Source organism: Athene noctua, chromosome 16 (genome assembly GCF_965140245.1).
Source record: "Athene noctua chromosome 16, bAthNoc1.hap1.1, whole genome shotgun sequence".
Classification (NCBI taxonomy): Eukaryota; Metazoa; Chordata; class Aves; order Strigiformes; family Strigidae; genus Athene; species Athene noctua.
In genome coordinates, this window is record NC_134052.1 from 5,724,774 (window position 1) to 5,744,646 (window position 19,873).

General features: G+C 50.3%; 2 protein-coding genes across 10 annotated transcripts in view; one reads left to right on the forward strand and one right to left on the reverse strand.

Annotated features, from left to right (window-relative positions):
• Positions 1 to 5,892, forward strand: part of PLCG1 (phospholipase C gamma 1) — a 51,345-nt gene extending 45,453 nt beyond the window's left edge. For 3 of the 6 annotated variants that reach the window (XM_074920502.1, XM_074920498.1, XM_074920499.1), the window contains 5 exons: positions 1,822 to 1,936; positions 2,109 to 2,270; positions 2,585 to 2,673; positions 3,129 to 3,316; positions 3,704 to 5,892. In XM_074920502.1, the coding sequence (XP_074776603.1) occupies positions 1,822 to 1,936; positions 2,109 to 2,270; positions 2,585 to 2,673; positions 3,129 to 3,316; positions 3,704 to 3,746 (597 nt within the window). In that variant the 3' untranslated portion in view covers positions 3,747 to 5,892. The remainder of the gene's footprint in view (positions 1 to 1,821; positions 1,937 to 2,108; positions 2,271 to 2,584; positions 2,674 to 3,128; positions 3,317 to 3,703) is intronic. The other 3 variants (XM_074920503.1, XM_074920500.1, XM_074920501.1) reach the window with 1 other exon arrangement.
• A 2,058-nt stretch (positions 5,893 to 7,950) lies between these two features.
• The window catches only part of ZHX3 (zinc fingers and homeoboxes 3), a 47,272-nt gene continuing 35,349 nt past the window's right edge, over positions 7,951 to 19,873 (reverse strand). Inside the window, exons 3-5 of one of the 4 annotated variants that reach the window (XR_012634653.1) lie at positions 12,169 to 15,104; positions 9,951 to 10,609; positions 7,951 to 9,726 (exon numbers count right to left, since the gene is read on the reverse strand). Coding sequence is in view for 3 of the 4 variants with exons in the window: in XM_074920505.1 (XP_074776606.1) it covers positions 9,671 to 9,726; positions 12,169 to 14,944 (2,832 nt within the window). In the remaining variant the exon portion in view is untranslated. Of the gene's footprint in view, positions 10,610 to 12,168; positions 15,105 to 19,663; positions 19,752 to 19,873 lie in introns of those variants that run through there. The other 3 variants (XM_074920505.1, XM_074920504.1, XM_074920506.1) reach the window with 3 other exon arrangements.

Sequence of the window (19,873 nt, forward strand, 5' to 3'; positions counted from 1 at the left end):
CACTGAGCTCGGGGTGATATTATGATTTTTCTGGGTTCCTGGCTTCTGTCTGCAACAGCTCCTCAGCAAACCCCTCAGCCCCTGCTTAAGAGCTGTCCTTGGAGAGCCCTCACTGAAGGGGGAGACCCATGGGTGCTGCTGAGGGAAGTGCCAGCGACCTTCCTGGGTGCTGGGAGAGGAGTAGCAGGAGCATCCCTGGGTGTTCCCCCCCGGACCCCTCCCTCCCAGGGCCCAGTGCCGGCAGGTGGCATCCACGAGCCGCAGAGGTGGCATCCCTATCCCCGGAGCTTGGCCGGGACTGCCCGAGCGCAGGATGGCCCCCAACCGGGTACCGAGCTGTGTCTTGTCCCTTCCTTGCCACTGAGTTGCTCTGGGCTCAACATTACCGACCTTGCTGTGTCCCCTTCCTGCTCGGGAAGATGCTCGAGCTTGGAGCAGACTATTCAGCCCATTTCTGTGTTATGCTGCTGGTGATAAGAGGACAGGGGGTGGGGAGACTGCTGGTGGGCGGTACTGGAGGATGGACTGCAGGTGCTCGTTGAATCTTTTTCTTCCCGGATGGTGGGAAGATGGCTGGACCCTTCCCGTGTCAGCTCAGGGAGCTGCACAGCAGAAGGGGTAAGGGATAGTTAGTTCACCAGACAAAGCTGGAGGGATGGGGAGGCCATGGCTGTGCCAAACCAGATTGCTCTCATGTTTGGACCAGTGGCTGTCCCACTAGCCTGTACAGGCATCCCTAGTGGTCTTAGAGCCGAGCTCAGCATTTATCTATGGGTTGGCAGTGTCCTCTGCAAGTCCCTTAATCTCAAGCAGACCTTGGGGAGGAGGCAGCAGAGATCCAGCCTTTAGGTGCTCACAGATGTCTGACAGCACACACAAACTGCAGCTCGGCTGAGGCCACCTCTCACCAGAGTGATCCTGCCTCAGAGAGCCACTGCCCTGCTCAAGGAGGACACCTCATGTCCCATCTGCACCATCCACCCCATAGCCACTGTCTCCCTAAAAATCCCTGTCTGTTTTCCAAACTTCCCACGTCCTGGGATACAGCTGCAACCAGCAGGTGTCAAGAATCACTGTGCCATAGCCTGTCACCGTCTCCTTTAAGAGATGGGCTCAGCTTTTTGTCCTCTGGCAAAACTGCCCGATGTCCCCACCATAAGCCAGCTTTCACGGATGGAGAAGCCGTCTCGAGCCCAGCATGACTCAAAGCACATGATCCAGCGTTGGCAGCACGTCCTTCCCCTGCAACAGCAGCGTGCCGACAGCACGCTGGAGTGACATATGGCCACTGGGAAGAGGGAGCTGGGATTTCTTTCTCCTGCAAGGAAGCAGGTTGTCATTTGAATCGAGCACAGACTGTGCTACAAACAGGAGGCAGAGCAGCAGTGGAGAGCAGCTCCTTTTCATCCTCAAGCAGGAGAGCTGAGAAGTTTCGGCAAAGAAGGGGGTGTCCAGTCCCTCTCCAAGCAGGGGAAGGCTGCTCAGCTCAGCAGCCGAGCTCCAGCTTGGCAGGCTGGAGGAGGGATGCTGTGGGCCCAAGCCTGGCTGTGCAGGCGGCAGACAGGAACCTGGGGCAGTTCAGCTGTCTTTTTTTATGGCTTACAAGGCAAATTGGTGATTGGTAACACCATAGCAGCTTCCAGGGGTGGGAGCTGTTTTTCTCCAAGAGGCAGGCTGGGCTGGGCTGGCTGTCAGTGTCTCTTCTCTGTCCAATTAGCAGAGCCAGGGTGATTTATTTGGAAAGAAAATGTCTTGGTATGCAAACACATTATTTTTCCTTTGCTCCCATCTCTTACCAAGTCTCTCCTGCTCTCTGCCCAGGTCCTGGGGGCCCGGCACCTTCCCAAAAACGGAAGGGGAATTGTTTGTCCTTTTGTGGAGGTGGAGGTGTCTGGGGCTGAGTACGACAACGCCAAGCAGAAAACCGAGATCGTGGGTTAGTGAAGGGAAGGGAGAGGGGCACACCACTGTTCCTGACCGTGGTGTGAGCCGTGGGCACTGCAGCAAAGCCTGGCCCTGGGGTGGGGGCTGCCCCCGAGCTCAGCATCAGCTGTGGGGGGCAGTGGGGGGCACAGGGCTCCCGACTGACAGCAGTGTCTTCTGACTAGCGGACAACGGCCTGAACCCACTCTGGACGCCGAAGCAGTTCCACTTTCAGGTCAGCAACCCTGATTTTGCCTTCCTCCGCTTCGTGGTGTATGAGGAGGACATGTTCAGCGATGAGAACTTCCTGGCTCAGGCCACCTTCCTGGTGAAAGGCTTGAAGACAGGTAAAGCGGTCGGGGAAGCAGGGGCGGGGGGGGGGGTCAATATCATGGTGTCCTCAACAGTTTGCTAATTGCATCATTAGCCAAGGAGACGCTGAGTTTCATGGGAGGATGCTGTCAGGCCCTGGGCTGGCTTTGTCCCTCCTGTCCCCATGCCAGGTGGAGGAAGCAAGGAGCCATTTGCTGATATCCATCAGGGCCGACTGCCACTTGGGCAGAGCTGGGGGGGTTGGAGAAGACCCCCTTGAGGTCTGTGCTGGGAGACTGACACATCCCTGCCTATGCTGCCAGTGATGCTGGAGCTGTCTCTGCTGTAGGTTTCCGAGCTGTACCCCTGAAGAACAACTACAGTGAGAACCTGGAGCTGGCTTCCCTACTTGTCAAGATCGACATTTTCCCTAGCAAGGTGAGGCTGGGTCACACCTGAGAAGGTGGCTGCGCCGCGGGGCTGAGGAGCAAAGGCTGCTGTGCCTGCCCCTGCAGCAGGGCTCTGTGCTGCTGGCGGGTCGGTGCAGCGGAGCTCCGTGGTGCCTGGCCGTGCTGCGGGCAGGACGGATGCGTTTCCAGCACTGCGCTGTAGCCCACAGACAACTGGGAGGATGGGAAGCATGCAGCTCTGTGTTGGCATAAACCGAGGGCAGGGCTCCTTCAGAAACAGATGTTTATTTCTTCATTTAAAGTGATGGTGGCGGGAGCCAGTGATGGTGTTAAAGACCGAGCAGCTGCATGTTGCAAACCCCCGTGAGCCCCGGACACCCTGAGTGGCAGCTCATGGGGCAGCAGAGCCCTGCACCAGGACTGCCTTTAGTACAAGACTGAAAGCCCAAGCCCTTTACTACTGTATGTTTTTTCTGATCCAAGCAGGAGAATGGCGAAATAAATCTCTTCAGTGCTTCAGCCCTACGGGAACGAGCAGGGGATGCTTCTAATCAGCTGCTGGCGAGCAGAGGCAGAGAAGGGTCCTTTGAGTCACGGTACCAGCAGCCCTTTGAAGACTTCCGTGTATCACAGGAGCAGCTAGCTGACCACTTCGAGAGCCGGGAGCGAAGGTACACCAGTGCTTGTAGAGCTCTTCCCAGTGTGAGACATGCCCCCCTCGCCCCTGGCCTCTCCCCAGCATTTAGCTTCCTCAGTGGAGGCAGATAAACGCAGCCTCCCAGTAACCCAGAGCAGAGCCGCAGCCTTGTTTGCTGCATGAAAATCCTAAATTTCATTATGAAAGTTGTGCCAGTCCTTGGGGGAGTTGCTGCTCTGGGATCCGTGGGAGTAGGGTGGGACAAGGAGCTGTCACCCTGCAGCTGGTGGCACTTTGCCCTGGCATGGGGGACTTGCTGGGCCCTGCTTTCCTCCTGGGGTGTGGCTTTTGAGACGGGAGCATTTCCCCGTGATCATCCCTTGGTCAGCCTGAGCTGTGTCCCCTCTGTGCTCCCCTGCAGGGTACTGCGGAGGACCCGGGTCAACGGGGACAACCGGCTGTAGCCCATCTCGGCGGGCGAAAGCACCTCCAGTGCTTGTGAATCTCACGGCACGCTGTGAACTGGTTTCTATGGAAACGGCACTGCTATGGCCTACTTTCAGGCAGCTTTTCCAGTTTCTCTGCTGAAGTGTGTTCCAGTGGAGAACTAAAAAAAAAAAAAAAAATTGGAAAAAAAAAAAAACCCTAACCAACCCCAAACACCCACCACCCTTCACCACCAAGCCCTTAACGAAGTGCATCGGTGCGTACAGCCTGCCAGCCGCCGAGGTGAGAGACAAAACTGTCTATAATTGCAAGAAAAGAGACCCAAAAAAAGCCCCCAACCAGCCCTCTGCTGTCGCTGCTCTGCCTGTGTTCCCGGAGATCCTGCTCTGCGCAGCTGCCGGAGGCCCGTTGCAGCCATCCTTTGCTGTACCCGCTCCCAGCGCGCCGGGCAAGGGGGGACTTCAGCAGCCAAGGCAGCACCTATCTCTGTCCTGGCGGCGTCGCATCTACCTACCTGTATAGCCACTGCCTATGGGTCCAGTAGTGAAACTCGACATTTACAAGGCCGCTCTAGCTTTAAATGACAATAAAAGCGTCAGTATTACACGCGTGGTGGCTCGGGTGTCTGGCGGTGTGCCCCCCTGCAGAGCCAGGTGCTGCGGGGGGAGCTGGGGTGTAGCCCTGCCGCGGGGGGCTGCGCTGCTCTCTCCTTCCTCCTGGCTTTAGGGAGGTTGCAGATACCGGGGGAGCAAAAAAAACCACAACACAGTTGGAGCTTTAATGTTCACTCAGAAGGGTAAAACAAGGGTATTACATGCTTTTCTGAACCGGTCTGAGGATGAGCAGTGACTCCAGGCTGCAGGAGGGCTCCTAGGACAGAGGTATCCCGGCATTACTGCTGCTGGGCTTTTAAAATGAACGCAAGGGCTGTGACTGAGCGTTCCCTGCTCCTGGACAAGCAATCATCCCCCTGCATGGGGCAGCTTTTGCCATCACCCAGCATTGGCACAGGGCATAGGGCAGCCCTGGGCACTTCAGCACCCCACAGGCTTGCCCAGTCCCGAGCGCAATCACCAGTCGACTCATGTTCGTCTTTTACGCTCTTTATTTAGGAACAACCAAAAATGTCTGGTTTCATTTCAACAAACTGTACAAGCAAGCTCTTCCCCTCGCCCACCCTCACATCCACATATACAAAAGGAAGGGAAACTTGCCATTCACTTCTCAGAAGTGGCATTGTTGCTACAGGGAGTTCTTGCCCTCAGAATAAGAGCAGGTAAAGTCCATAGCAGGTACAAGCTACCCTAGCCCTAGTAATAGCCACAGCCCACAATCACAGGCAGCTTCACTTTTTTTCTCTTTAAAACCTTTACCAAAAGTAAAAACTATTTCCTGTCTCACACGATTGCCAAGGTGACCATCTAAAATTGTGGTCTTAAAAAAAACACAATAATAACCCCACTGGAACACCCCACACCTCCCCGGTACAAAGACGGTTTACAGAGCAGAGCCCTTGCTCTGCTCCCTAGCTGCACGGCCACCCTTATGAAAGGTCCCGTTGCAGCTACAATTACATTTTCCTTTGGATAAATCCAAGCAAAAATTCCAGGTCATTCAGCACCAGCATGATTTCTAAATAACAATAATTAAAAAAAAAAAAAAAAAAAAAAGAGACCCCATTAGGCTGACTTTGTGGTCTGCTGAGAAACAAAGTGATCAACACGCTGTTTCCAAAGTCTCTCTTTTAGTGCAATGTTAGTATGTGCAAGGGGAATCACAGCCACGTACCCATAACACCACCAGGAGCCAGATGGGGCAGAGAGAAAGTGCAATCTTAGCAAGAATTTTTCTATGCCATGGATTCCTAGCCCAACCTTCACTAGCACCAGTAAGCAAGAGGCCTCCTAACGCCACCCTCCATCAGTACAGGGAAAAAGTGGCTTTAACTGTGCCATCAAAACATGGCCAATGTCAGCCAACAGCACTCTTTACTGGAACAGGCAATAACAAGAAAAAAAAAAAATAAACCACTGCTTAGGTAACAGAGCTCCCTTGCTCTGCAGTTTTGTGATGCCAATCCAGCATTCCTGGCAGTGACCACTGCCAGTAAAATATACAGCAGAAACTAAACTTGGAAAAAAAAAAAAAAGGTACAGCTTGCAAGTGTCTCATCCCTCCCTCCATCTGTAGTGTTGCCTAATCTTACCCTGCTGGTTTTATGATCAACTGAGAAATTACAACAGAGGTTACTGCAGTGAGCTGAATCACATCAGGCCACCGACTGATTTGAAAAGAGCACATCCAAAATTAACTGGGCAACGGGAGAGAGAAGTTTACAAGCATTTTAAATACTATCAACTTGACAGGAAGGTGCAGCATCATATTCACTTTCTAATTTGTGCCTAAGTGCTAAAAATCATCTTTCTAATTCCCAGTGACACAGCTTCCAAACATCACCTCCTGATCAGGTTGCCTCTGTAATGTCTCTGAGAGAGGGGCTGCAGGGAAGACAAAATACAAACAATTCTACCTGTGACCAAAAATTGTTGCTTTTCATTTAAAAAAAATTGAATATATATATATATATACCCAAAACCCTAAATGGAAAACCAGCCTTCCACATCCTCCTTCACCTCCTGAACAGACAGGACATGTAGCAAAAATTAACCAAGCAGGTATCTTGCAGCTCCAGGTTCTGTGCAAGCATCACCAGGTTCTGCAGTCAGCTGTGGGCTGGCTACAGGGTTTCTCATCACAGCTGCCAGCAGTTACTGCTTTTGCTGGTGGTTTCTCGTGGTGACCAAAACAAGCCCCTGGCAGGGAGGGGACATGTGGCTGCACTAAATCCCTGCGGCTGGAGCTCTGTGGGCACACGCTGACCGCTGCATGCCATGCATCGAAGCAAGCCCCTGTGCCCACCCTCTCGCCATGGCTGCGGGCCTGATGTGCAGCAGCACTCAGCTCTCAGGCAAGTGGAAATTGGAGCCTGTAAATCATTGTTTGTTTAGTGTTCTGCTAAAAAAGAAAAAAAAAAAAAAAAAAAAAGAACGATTTCCAGGATACTAATTAAGGAGCTGAAAAATAAACTCCCCAAATGAAACACAGAGCCATGTCTAGAAATATCACAGCAGGGCCTACTGATAATGAATAAAGTAACTGTTCCCTGCATCAGGAGAACCAGCAGCCCTTTACATGAGCGATCCAGGTGTGGCACAAATCAGGGTTTTGGGTTGTTAAGCAATTGGATTGTGCCCTTAATCTAAGCAGCCTCAGAGACATAAGTAACAAGATTCACATGGATTAAAAATGATGGTTACTGCTGTTCCTGTCAAGCCAAGGCTCACACACAGCGGATGGGGACTTCCCTTCCTTACTGATGCTGGCTACACGACCTCTATCTTACACCCCTCCTTTCAAGTCAAGATAGTCATCTTTGATTAGATGATGATAAATATCACACACTGTGTAGAAACATGGTGACACTTTCTCTTAACACCAGAAGAGCTGCTGGGACTGTGGAGTCACCTCTCAAGTTTTCCTTTCAGTTTCAGATGCAAACACATTTCTAACGTTCTGCATCAAAACCTGAGCCTATTTGGAGATGACACCTGCTTCTCCTCAGCTTCAAAAATGATGCAATAGGGAAACAGAGGACCACAGAGCTAAACATTCAAAAATTTTCAGCTTATACTTTCATGGAGATTTCAAGTCAACTAAAAAAATGCAGATAACAAGGAATGTAGGAGTTAGAAAGAGAACTCGATTGCTTTTTGATTTTTTCTCTCTAAATCTTACCCTCCCCACACAACAGGGCTTGCCAGCCTCGTCGCCGTGTCCGAGGGGAGTCTGCATGGAACCACTTTTTACAATTCCTCCAACCCAAAAGAAAGAAAACTCCTGCTGTGCTTGTATGAATGCACGGAGACAAAGCTCAAAAAACTCAGCAGCTTCCAACCCTCAAGGCTGTTTTTTCTGTGTACACCGGGAAATTCTCCCTCTAGCTCACAAGACTTCTCTTTTCAATTTTTCTGGAAAACTGGCCGAGTACAATCCAAGTGCAAAAAATTTCAGTGAGTGCATGGAAAAATGGTTTGAAGGGACCAGTTCATACCATAGCCCTTAAGCATTCGGCAGATGGAGCGGGGATCACTCTTCCAATTAGCCATAGGCCTTTAAGTGTACACCAAAAATCCCACAGAAAATCACCTTGAATGGGCAAACCACACTTCCAACATATTTATATAGCAAGTAGTTAGTAAAATTGTACATTTTTAATGTACATCTTAATGCAATAAAGAATCAATGGCATATCTGAACTGTATATATGCGTACTTAAATAAACCTGCATGTACATAGACACTAGAGAGTAAATTGACCTACCTGTATTTGTTCTCTGAAGGTAACACCATACATACACTCATACTCTCGGGCCACACACCTCCTAGATCGGCTACCTCCAGCTCTAGGCCCACCCAGATTCTCTTGTCACCTGTGACATTTCGGGGGGTGCAGGACTGCACCCACAAGGGTGAACCCCTGGGGCTGTCCTCGCCGTGCAGCTGCCTGTTCTGTCCCGGAGGGGAGCCACGGGGACCTGCCCAGCTGAGCCGACACCAGGCCGAGGCGGGACGGCTGCTGGTTATGCCTCCAAGCACGGCATGACCAGAAATAGTGCTTCTAAAGAGAAAGAAATTTAGGGAGCCTGGTGTCACTGCGGCGTGCTCCAGGCTGCCACCACCCCTGCTCGCAGCATTTGGGGGAGGGTTTGTCTGACTGCTAAGGGATGTTGCAGCGTGGGTGTCTGCATCTGAGCACGTCACCCCAGCTCTCTTTAGGGTGCAGGTCATCTCCTCCCGGAGCAGATGCTCACACTTAGCCACGGGGGCTAGACCGTGTGCCAGGGGAGCTATGTGAGCTCAGGCACAGGCACCTACCACCTAGGCACCTACCGCCAGGTGAGAGGAAGCCCTCTCTTTTGCAAAGCACTGAGCAGAGAAAGCCCCTCCTAGTAGTTGAGCAAGGTGGCCTCTTAGAGGGAACGAAGAAAGAAATGGAAAAGCAAGAGCAATTGAAGGTAGAAATCAGACACCATCTTTGGAAGAAGTTCTGAAAGAGCTTTTTTGTTTTTAAACCAGATTTTTTTTGTAAATCTCTGGATCCAATCCTTTGGGGCTTGCTACCCACCCTTCTAATAAATATCATTTACCACCAACAATAAAGTCTCCCACATTAAAAAGCTCTCACTAAATAAAAACCTTCAACTGAAAAAGCTTGGCTGAGTTAGCTTGGCAAAAATAAGGAGCTATGACTACTCTCCATAAATACATCAGCGGATAAACACCAAAAACTATTTAAGTTAAAGGACAATGTTGGCTCCAAAACAAACCAGGAATGAACCAGCCATGAATTAATTCAAACTAGAAATTTAAATAAAGTTTCTAACCATTCAAAGGCAGTAAAGTTCTGGAATAGCCTTCCAAGAGCAAAAGTGAAGGCAAGACATGGAACCAATTTTGAGCTGGAATTTGTTTAGTTTGTGACAGAATGGTCTGACACAGCATTTGGCTGGGCTATTCAGCTCAAGAGTTTCCCTTCTAGATCTTGTTTTCTATTAGAAAAGAACAGTAAAAAAATCTTTTAAGTAGCTGTATCATACAGCAAACACCCAAGACAACATGGGCACATTCAAAATGTACAGGTACTGGGAAACAGGAAGGTCAACTGGGAAATTTATTTTGCTATTTTGCCAGAATTATTGCAGATAGACTGGGGGGGGGGGGGGGGAAGGCCAGGGAAAAAAAAAAAGACTGGAGCAAACACTTGAAGTTACCAGCGCTGCTGAAGGAGGATCTGTCATGTAGGGCTGCGAGAGGGAAACTTCCTGATTGCAGAAGAGCTGCTGCCTCGCCGATCCCTTGGAGACAACAATGACTTGAACCACTCACAGCAATACTGTGTATTCTCTGCGTTTGTTCTCTGAAGAACAGCTTGTTCTCTCTGAACAATGAAAAGGATTCCAGGTCAGGATGGAAAAATTATTATGTGCTAGTTATCAGTGATTAAAGGGAGACTCGGAGATTTAATAGCCTGCTACAGTCAGTCTCCAGGAGCACCAGGGAAAATATTCTAGCCAGCAAGGGACAAATGACACCAAACTCCTGGGTTGTATGGGTCTGGGAATCTGCTACTTATTGGAGAGCATGCAATGCTAAATATCTAACCTCAACCGTAGGGATGAAAATCTCACTCAGCTCCCACTGGACTTTAATGCAAGACTGGCAGTTTTCTTCTTGGATACTTCTCCTAACACACACATACACACTTGTGGGCCCGCAAAGCCCTTCATTGCCAGGGCTCAAGGACCAGAAAGGTCGGAGAGGATATATGCAGCCATGCCAACCTTTAGAGAACAAACACCTTAACGGACAGCAGATAAAAAAAAAAAAAAAAAAGAAAAAAGTAGTGTGCCATGATAGTCCATAACTAAGCAATGACCTTGTTTACACAATGTCTGAGATTTGTTATGCTTGTATAGGCAGCTGTAGGCATTGGTATATGAATATGAAATCTGAAAGTCTGTCCACTGGAAAGCAAACAAGAGCATCCTATTTCCTGGGTGCGAGCTAAGACCCCGCCTCTGCCAGCTCTCAGCCATCTCCTTGGCTGGGACACTGAGAAATCTGCACTAAGTGCCCAGTTTTTGCATGCGCGCTCTCTTGTGTGCTGTGCTCAAAGGTCTTATTTATGGCAGTGCTTTATCACCACGTTCTGCTCCTGAGGTTTGGATCAGGCTGGCCCATGGGTTTCTTAAAGACCAAAAATTTCTTCTCAAGGGTAAGAGCAGATCCTCCAGGGCTGGTGGTTTGAGTTCAGTCTGTTTCTGAAAAAGAACAGAGGTGTCAGGGATGCTCCAGCTCACCGCAGGGGCCTGCAACCCAGGCAGGGTGCTGGATGGGGAGAAAGGGGTGCAGGAGTGCCTTGGGATGGGCAAAATTGGGAGCACTGATGCAGTCAGCTGCAGAGGAAGGCCAGCCCCATTTAGAGGGGCCAGGAAACCCAAAATCCTCATGGGAGCAGAGCTGGGCTTTGGCCAGCAGCAAGGCTAAGGCAGGACGCAGCCCACAGTGGTCTAAAGCCTCGCACCTTCACTGAGCACCTCCCGCCTCTGTGCCATGAGGGGTGACAGGACCGTCTCTCTCTGGGTGGCATAAAATGACACTCAGAAGGTGCTAGCAGGGGCACAGCCATCGCCCTGGCATAGGCACACAAGCTGATCCACCACCCTTTTTCAAACTGCTGCTGCTGCAACACCTCCCCAGCCCGCTCCTGCGGCCGCTCCCCAGCAGAGCACAGGAGGCAGCGCCCATCCAGACCTCTCAGCTGCAAGAAGAGCCCACTCAAACCCACACTCTGTCTCCTCTGCGTTACACAGGGGAAGGAAGCAATGAATTTCAGTGGATTTTTTTTTCTTTTTTTTTTTTATAAGGCCTGCAGCCATGGCAGAAGTGTGTGGGAGGCTCCGAAGCAAGGCAGTGGGGCTGGAGAAGATCCCAGCTGCCCAGCACGCCAGCAAGGGGCTGTATGCATGGAGCAGGCAAGGGGCTCTGCAGCCTGTGGCGGGACAGGGCAAGCGCTCGGCCATCCCCATCTGGTGGGAACCCCGCCAGGGAGGAAACAGCCCCCAGCTGCATTTCTGAAGAGCCCACAGAGGGCTTGGAAACCACCTCTCCTCTGCTCTCCTCCACACGTCTTCACACACACACACACACACACACACATGCCTCTCAGAAGTGAGTCCTAGAGGAGGGGTAGGGCCAGCAGCTGTAAACATCAACCCTCCATGTTCTCTCCCTCCTTGCAGCCTCCATCTTTAACACCCAAGCCTTGCCCTGTGCCAAAGAAGGATGTTCGCATCTGGAGAGCTGGCGGCAAGAGAGGGGAGGAGGCTCTTGCCTGCACGGGCAGGCACAGGTTATGTCTGCTGCCTGAGGCCAGGGGGAGGCATGGAAGCAGCCAGTGGCATGGGGGACAGCAGTCAGGTCCCTTTTTTTCCAAAACCTATCTTCTTCATAAATAAACCCAAGGGCCAACTTTCCCTGGTGTAGGTAAAGGGACCAGACACTCCCACTGGTTTTACTTAAGCTAAAAGTAAAGCCAGGATTTAGCTTCAGAATGGAGCTAGTATCCAGTGACCAAGGCAGGCAGGTGTGGGCAGGCAGGAGCACTCAGAGCATCCTGCCAGACCCTCCTCATCCTCTTTCCCTGGCCCCACTCTTTCCCAGGGGTTTCCTCACTGCTTCCTCAGTTAAATCCCAAACAGCAGGACTGGACACTAAACCCTTCCCTAAAGCCTCAGCTTCCCAAATGGGAAATGCTCAGTGACTCGTGCTCAGCCAAACCCTCCCACAGAGCCAGCCCTGTCCGAGGCGGGGGCCTTACCGAGCCGGGCGGCGGGCGGCGGGCCGGGGGTGTCGGGGGTCCCGGCGCTGCCTTCCTGGCCACCTGGCTCCCACGACTCGCTGCTCTCCGACACCTCTGAGCCAGCTTCACATGGCCCTTTCCGGCTTCCCGCCGTCTCACCAGCGCTGGCCTCCTCAGGCACGGCGCCCCGGCTCTCCTCCTCCACCTTGACCGCAAACCACACCTTGAGCTGCTGGGCGCTGAGGTGGGAGCGCTCGCAGAGGCTGGGCACATCCTCCTCCCGCAGCCCCTTGTGCTTCTCATAGTAGTCCTCCAGCACCTCCCGGCCGGTGGGGCTGACCTCCACCAGCCCCGGGGGGAAAACCCCCCGCCTGTAGTTCTCATACCACTTCAGCTGCCCGTTCTTGTAGCCATACCGGCTGTCCCCAAACCAGCGAATGACCTCGGCCCGTGGCAGACCCGTCTGGGAAACGATGGCGTCGTACTCCTGGTTCGTGGGCCGCTGGGTCTGCACGAACATTTGCTTCAGCAGATGCCGCTGCTGGGCTGTTTTTTTAAAGTTCAGTTTGGTTTTCGGAGGGGTGGGTGGCCGGCTGGAGCTGACGTCCCCTTTCTCGTTTGCACCAGCCCCTGGTAACTCACTTTTGCCATTGGACTCAGTCACTCGCAGATTCTTCAGGTTGATTTTGATGGGACTCACTTTCCGCTCCATTGAGTTTGGGTTGTTGCCAGAGGCATCGACCGAGCCGTTTTCACTCGCGGCCCTCAGCTCATCCGAGGAGTCCTCCCCTTCCCCACCGCCATTTTCCGCCTCCTCCTCCTCCTGCCGAGCCGCCTCCTCCACTTTCTTATTTTCCTCTGCCACCTTCTTCTTCCTTCTCTCTGAGAACCAGCTATCAATCTCCCTCCGCGTCATCTTTGTTTCCCCTCTCAGGCGGTTCACCTCTTCCTCTGCAGGAAGGGGATTTTGGGCAAAACTGCTCTCCAGGGCCTTCAGCTGCTCTGGTGCCCGCTCTTTGTACTTGGTCGGTGTGAAGTCGGGCGCCTGATGCCAAGACTGCCGCCGCGGTGGGTGGTGAGGGGCTGGTGTGGGCGCTGCTGCCGCGGGGCTCAGCTCAGCTCCCCTGGCCGAGACGTCGAAGGTTATTTCGGGCAGGGAATCAAGAGCGCTGTCTCCAGGGAAGACGGCCCGGCCGCCTCTCACGTTCCTGTAGTGGTACCTCCTATCACTGAACCATTTTCGAATCTCCTTGGTGGAAAGTCCCGTGATTTTTGTCAGCCGCTCAACTTCGGCCTGGCCAGGGAACTGGTTTCTGCAGAAGCTGCCTTTCAAGGCCAAGAGCTGCTCATGGGACTTCTTGTTTTTGTACACGTTGGGATCCAGGAAGGTCTGCGAGGAGATTGCTGGGCAGGCGGTGAGCAGCGACTGGCCACTGTTGACCACCTTCACCCCCGACGTGTTGCTGGAGCTCACTGTGCCATGCTGTGCTGCTGGCTGCGGCTTGGGGACAGAAGTCACCGCCAAGGTGAAGGAGGAGCTGGTGCCCTTCAACCCATTTGCCATGATGGGCTGCGTGACCAGCAGACCCCCCGTCCCCTCCGGCTGCCCCACCACATGGCCCGGTAAAGTCGCCTGAATAAGATGGGGGACGGTCCCGGGATTCGCAACCAGCGGTGTGTTCAAAACTGTAATGGTGGGTTGTGGCACGGACTGAATAACAGTGTTGAACATCTTCTTCCTGGCATCTTCGATCTCCTCCGGTGACCAGCTGATGCCCTGCTTCAACCTCTGGGCAGTGAACCAGATCTTCAGCTGCTCTTCTGGGTACTTTGTCACCACGGTCAAGTAGCAGAGCTCAGCTTTGGTGGGGTAGGGGAACTTGTGGAAAGAGTTTTTGAGGAAGCTGTTGGAGTCCATGGCCGCGTTGTATGTTGGAATGCTGCTCAGGGGGATCATCACCTTGGGAAGGGACTTGGACGTAGGTAGCTGTTGATGCAATGGGGGTTGCTGCTGCAGTGACACAAGTTGTGCAACACCCGCCTGTAGAACAGGCACGTTTCCTATGATGGAGCCATTCACTATATGAGATGATTTTGTCGAACTCGCAGTGGGCTGGCTGACTGGCACGGACCCGTTTGGGAATGAATGCTCTCCATCTTTCACCTCTGGCTCACTGCCCAACTGACTTGACACATTCTCCTTCAGCGTGTGGATTTTTTTGGCCTCTGGTTTACCTTTCATTATCTTCATGATGGGGGTTTTGGTAATGATAATTTCAGACTGGCCATCCACCCCTTCTTCAGGGACCTCTCCTGGAAGGTCGTGGCTGCTGGCAGCCTCACAGAGACTTTGCTCCACAGTTGTACGATTGTCCTGCTTAGCCACTCTCCAGATGAAGTTTGTTTCACCAGCATGCAACTCTGCATTGTGGTGCGAGAGCCCTTCGTGGCTATTTGCCAGAAAGTTGCAAGCAACACATGCAAAGGCAGGGTCTTTGCTAAAGTCTAAGTGCTCAGAGTCCAAGTGCCCAAAGAAGTGATGAATGTCTTGAGATCCAAAGTCACAAGACTTGCAGATATAAGTGTCACCATCAGCAATACCGCGGTGCCCATTAGACAAAGCTCCATTATTACTGTTATTGGCACCGGCATCACTAGCTGCTGGCCCTTCCGCAGGAGCATCTTGCTGCGTTCCTTCACGATCATCTTCTACAGCATCCAATTCAGTCTCCTGAAGCACCAGTGTTTTTACTGGTATCATGCAGGGAGTTGTGGATTTTCTTTTGCTAGCCATCACTACAATTGATCCAGATTATTATTTTTCTTTCATTTAAATTAAATTCAGATTTAAAAAACACTATTGTAAGTGCTCAGTGGTCTAGATTCCAGCAAATTCATGATGTCCCAAGGAGTTGTTGTCAGATGTTGACAAATGTTCATATTTGCCACTGAACCTGAGGACAAGGAGACGGAGGAGGGGTTAGTTCCCTTGGCATTAGACAAAGCACAACTATCCTGGTATTTAACTTTTTCACTAGATAAATTATTTCAGACTCTTTCACTGGAAAAATTTAACTTGACCTTGGATTTACTGTATTTTCACACATACAACCTGTTTAAAAACAAACACACAAACATGCCTCTTTTACAGCCTGCATCAAATTCTCATTTGAGGAGGAAAACCACTGAAATTTCCCCTCACCCTGCTCTGCCAAGAGCCGTCACCAGTGTTTTGGTGGGGAGAGCAGTGCTTGGGCTCCCTGTGTGCCGAGGCTCCCAGCTCCTGTACCAGGCAGGGTCACCCTGGAAAACCTGCCTGTTTTCCATCAGAAAAACCTGATGAAAAATCAACACATCCCCCACAGAACATTTTGATTTCTTCAAAATCGGCATTTTCCAGCCATCCTGTCAGGAAGTTTCTCGCCAGCTCAAAGCACCGTGTGGTGCCAAGGGCCTCTGCCTGCAGAGACGCCTGGAGCTCCGCTGCAGGGAGCAGGAAGGCTGTAGCCAGGGCGACGTATTTTAACCCTTCTCGCTCAGCAAGACCACAAAGCATTTGTGAGATTCTCTCCCCACACCGTGCACGCTTCGTTGCCATTTCAATATCACCTGTTGAGTCTTTGTCTGGAGCTACAAGAGAAGGTAAAGCCTCAGAACTCAAAGGCAGCATCACACACATGTTCCTGGCTCCTGGCTTCCAGCCTTCCCTCCCACCACCTTTGCAGCTTTTGGCATTCACACAACTCAGTGCACTGCAGGTATTTCCTAAGAAAATGCTATTTCTCTGCAACACAAGCCCATTTTTCTGGGTGTGGGGTGACCAGAAATCCATCACTTAAAAAAAGAGAAAAAAAAAGGAATCTTTTTTTCTTTTTCTGAAGCTAAAGCAGTTCCCAGTCTGCTCCAGCCTGTGGAAGACCAGGGCTGCCCTGAGCATTAGCCACAACCTTATTCCTGGCCTGATGTAGCTTTGCCATCTGCACAGCGGCTGGTCCGTGCCTGAGATCACGACCTGAGGGCAGTAAAGCTGTCCGCTGTAGCTGGCACCAGGTGTCACTTGCCTGGTGACAGTTCCCATAACAGGAAAGAGCACACATGAGGGAGGAACACCTCTGCCTTAACCCCTCTGCCAACCTTTTTTACAGCAACTCTGCTTTTCTTTTTCCTTTAAACACAGGGATAAAACATTTTTTTTTCCAGATTGCAAGGTCACTTGGAAGCATATGGATGCACTGATTCATATTACAAACACTCTGTGCCAGATTTTCCTGGGATTTACAGTAACAGCAAAAGAGCTTTATAAAAACACTCATAAAACTTGAACTGAAAAAAAAAAAAAAAAAAAGAGACCAACTTACCATCCTACCAGATGACTCACAGAGGTAACTCCTATCAGTTACAGCAGTTGTGCACCAGTAGCTTTCTCATATCAGATATTCTGAGCTGATCTCATGCACTGAGAAATGCAGATCGGGCAAATGACTTGGTGGTGCTTATGCAATACCTCCTCTGCTTATTTTTGTCGGTAGCTTTTAGAACAGAGGAATGAAAGGTCCTAATGCAAAAAATCAAACGGAGGAAGTACCATTTGACCTCCCTAACTTTATTAGAAATTAAAAAAAAAAAATTTCTGAAAGCTGACATCATTTTTTCCAAACAGGAGAGCCTGGATGGCCAACTCTGGCCTCAGCAACTCTCAGGCACCGTTTAAAAGACTGATGGGAAAACGTAACTTCCCGTTAATGTGGGCTGATCTGAGATTACAAAACAGTCCTGTAAATAGTGTTAGTCATCACTGAACTTGGCATCAGAAAAGACTGTTTGCTATGCTAAAGCTTCATGAAAAGCTAGAAAATACAACTTAAAAAAAAAAAATATATAAATAAAAGTATTGAAGCTGTGATCTGGATTTAGTCAGTGCGAATTGCATGTTCTCAATACCTGCTTTATGTCACTCTCATCCCACCTTTTTATGGTTAGTCCTTCCCTCTGCAGAGGGCCAGAAAGTTATTCATTAGTATTAGCAAGTCGAATACTTGGATGACTATGAATGGGCTTTGCTATTCAGAGGGGAACAGCATCCATTTGACACCAATCCCAAGATCCTCATTTTTGATGCTAAGTTAAATATTACACAATCTAGCAGGGTACGATGACCTTTCCAAGTCGAGTCAATTAGGAAAAAAACAATACGACCAGCCTGAAGCCTACAAAATAGAGCTTTAAAGGCTGAAAGGAGTTTCGTGTCAGGGAAGCAACGGTAAAAGGGAATTCTTATTTAATTTTATTCTGCAGCTCTCGCACAGGCCAGGGAGAAACTGCTGGGTCCTTTGCAAGCTTTTTAGTTTCCAGAAAACTCCTGCTAGAGATCCAGTTCCAGAGCCTCCATTACTGAGACAGCTCGAGTCCCAGGCATATGTTACCTAGTGTTTATGGAGCCGACAGATATCAAAAAGATGATTTTTATCTGTCAACAGAGTAAATTTGATACAGAGCAATAGAGATACACAAAGACCCCCATTGTGCCATGGTGACAGAGTGCCTCTCCTGAGCATGCTGTCACTATTATTTTGGGTAAATGTGAATGGCCTGACCCCACCTACAGAGAACCTAAAAGCTCTGCATTTCATTTACCAGCACATTTGCATCAAGCTCCGTGCTCTCTCCAACAACTTCTGTTAAAAATGCAATCAAAGCGGCCCCAGCCACCACAGCTCTCCTGCTGGGGCTCCAATATTAAGGCCACCTGAGAACACATATTGCAAATTTAGCTGGAAATGAATCACAGTGCCAATTTACTGGGAAAAAAAATTAATCAAGTGTACTGTTTGTCCGTTTCATTTCCATGGAACAGTTGCATAACCACATGTTCGGAGCATGTTTTATTCACTGCTCACCTTCTGGAATGCACTAATACTTTAATATACCACTAATATATAACAGAACGGATAATTCACTGATTTCTCTGTCATTAAAGTGAGGCTGTTTTAATGGACAGGGTAAATTAATGGCAGAAAAATTAATCAATTAAAAAACAGCCTTACAACAGCTCAGTATAGCACCACCACAAACCTTTCAGACCAATCTGTACAGTCATGTGAGAAGAACTTTATTTCCTATGTATTATTTTATGATTAACTGGAGGAAAGAGACATTAGCTGAATGAAATGGCTACCTGGCAGCCAGAAAGACAAAGAGGTTGTACTTGAATTCACGGTTCCTATTTAATTTATACTTCTAATTTAATAGTGAGGTAGCAGAGTAAGCAGGTCAAATTGACCCGTGCGCCTAACCTGCCATTGCTATTGGAAATTTGAGGGAAAACTGACTTAAAGCAGCATTAAACCCATTCAGTCCCAGTGATACTCCTGATACTACTGGTGCTGGAAGGAAAGGCAGCCCAAAGGCTCCTTTGGCCAGATCAGATCCCAGCTCAGCACGGGGCTGGGGGTACCTTTCTCATATCTAAAGCACCAGGAACTGATTCTGGGGCTCACAGAGCAGCAAGACAACCATGCACACTCCGCTCCTGTGACAGGGACAAGCAGCCCGGCCTTTGCACAAGGCAGGCACGAACCCAGGTGAATGGCTTAGGTTGGGTTGTGGTTCCCCATCCTTGATGTATGTCCGTGATTGCTTGTCTGCACAGCTCCCAGCTTAAAACAGTTTAAAAAATCATCACGGGAAAGCTCTGCTCCACTGGTAGATGCAGTTTTACGCTGTTGTCACCATGCTGTGGCTATAGGGACAGCCAGGTTGGTGGCCACTCATCAACTTCTCAAGGGCTGTGACCTAGAGGAGGCAAGCCCCGTACTCTGAGCCAGCAGCGAGGGCAAGGGGAGCCGCAGGCTGAGCTCGCTCCTGCACTGCCCAGGTCTGCCCATTTCTCCTCTGTGTAAGAGGCCCACAAAGGCCACACACAAGCAACCCATCTCCAGCTCATAAACAAGGAGCACCAAGAGACGTGCTACCCCTAGCAATTCAGAAAATAATAACAGAGGAGGAGGATGGAAGCTGTGAAATCCGGGATCCCCGTCTATGGAAACAATGCAGCATTTCTGATAGAGACAGAACAAAACCTACAATGGTGCTTTGAACATTCCCCTCCTGCAACACCTCCTGTACCAACCCTCTGTCCCCCCCAGCACAGAAGCTTTCCCGTCCCCATCAGCGGGTCCAGGTACACACTGCCTACCCTCTGCGGAGCAGCTTTGCTTCCACTGAGGAAAACAATGCCGAGACTGGTCAAAGTAAGCTTAGAAATTTCAGAAAATTTACTTCTGCAGAGATTAACAAAGGGAGGTTTCGAAATCTGCACTGCTGAGTATGAACTTTCAGCTTTTTCCAGCTTGGCTGGATATAACTGGTTTGGTTTTAAATGTTTCAGTGAATTAATGAGTTAGGTTGTTAATGCAAAACATTCATTCCGTGCAGTGCCAAGGTCCCCAGTTAGAAGATTAATTTTTGTGACCTTTTGCAAACCTCGCCTAGAAACAACAACCAGAAAACCCACCAGGCAGCATCACTGGCCAGCCAGGGCGCAGCCGGGCACAGCAGCTCCGGTCTCACGACCCGGGTACGGGGATGACGGGACAGTCGCCCTTCTCTGCCCCAGCCCAGCCAACTCCTGGGTGTCCAGCACTCACTGGGGACAAGGGTCCACGCAGACATGCAGGATGGCTGCGTACTCTACTGGAGGCTCTGGTGTTTGATGCAGCTCTGC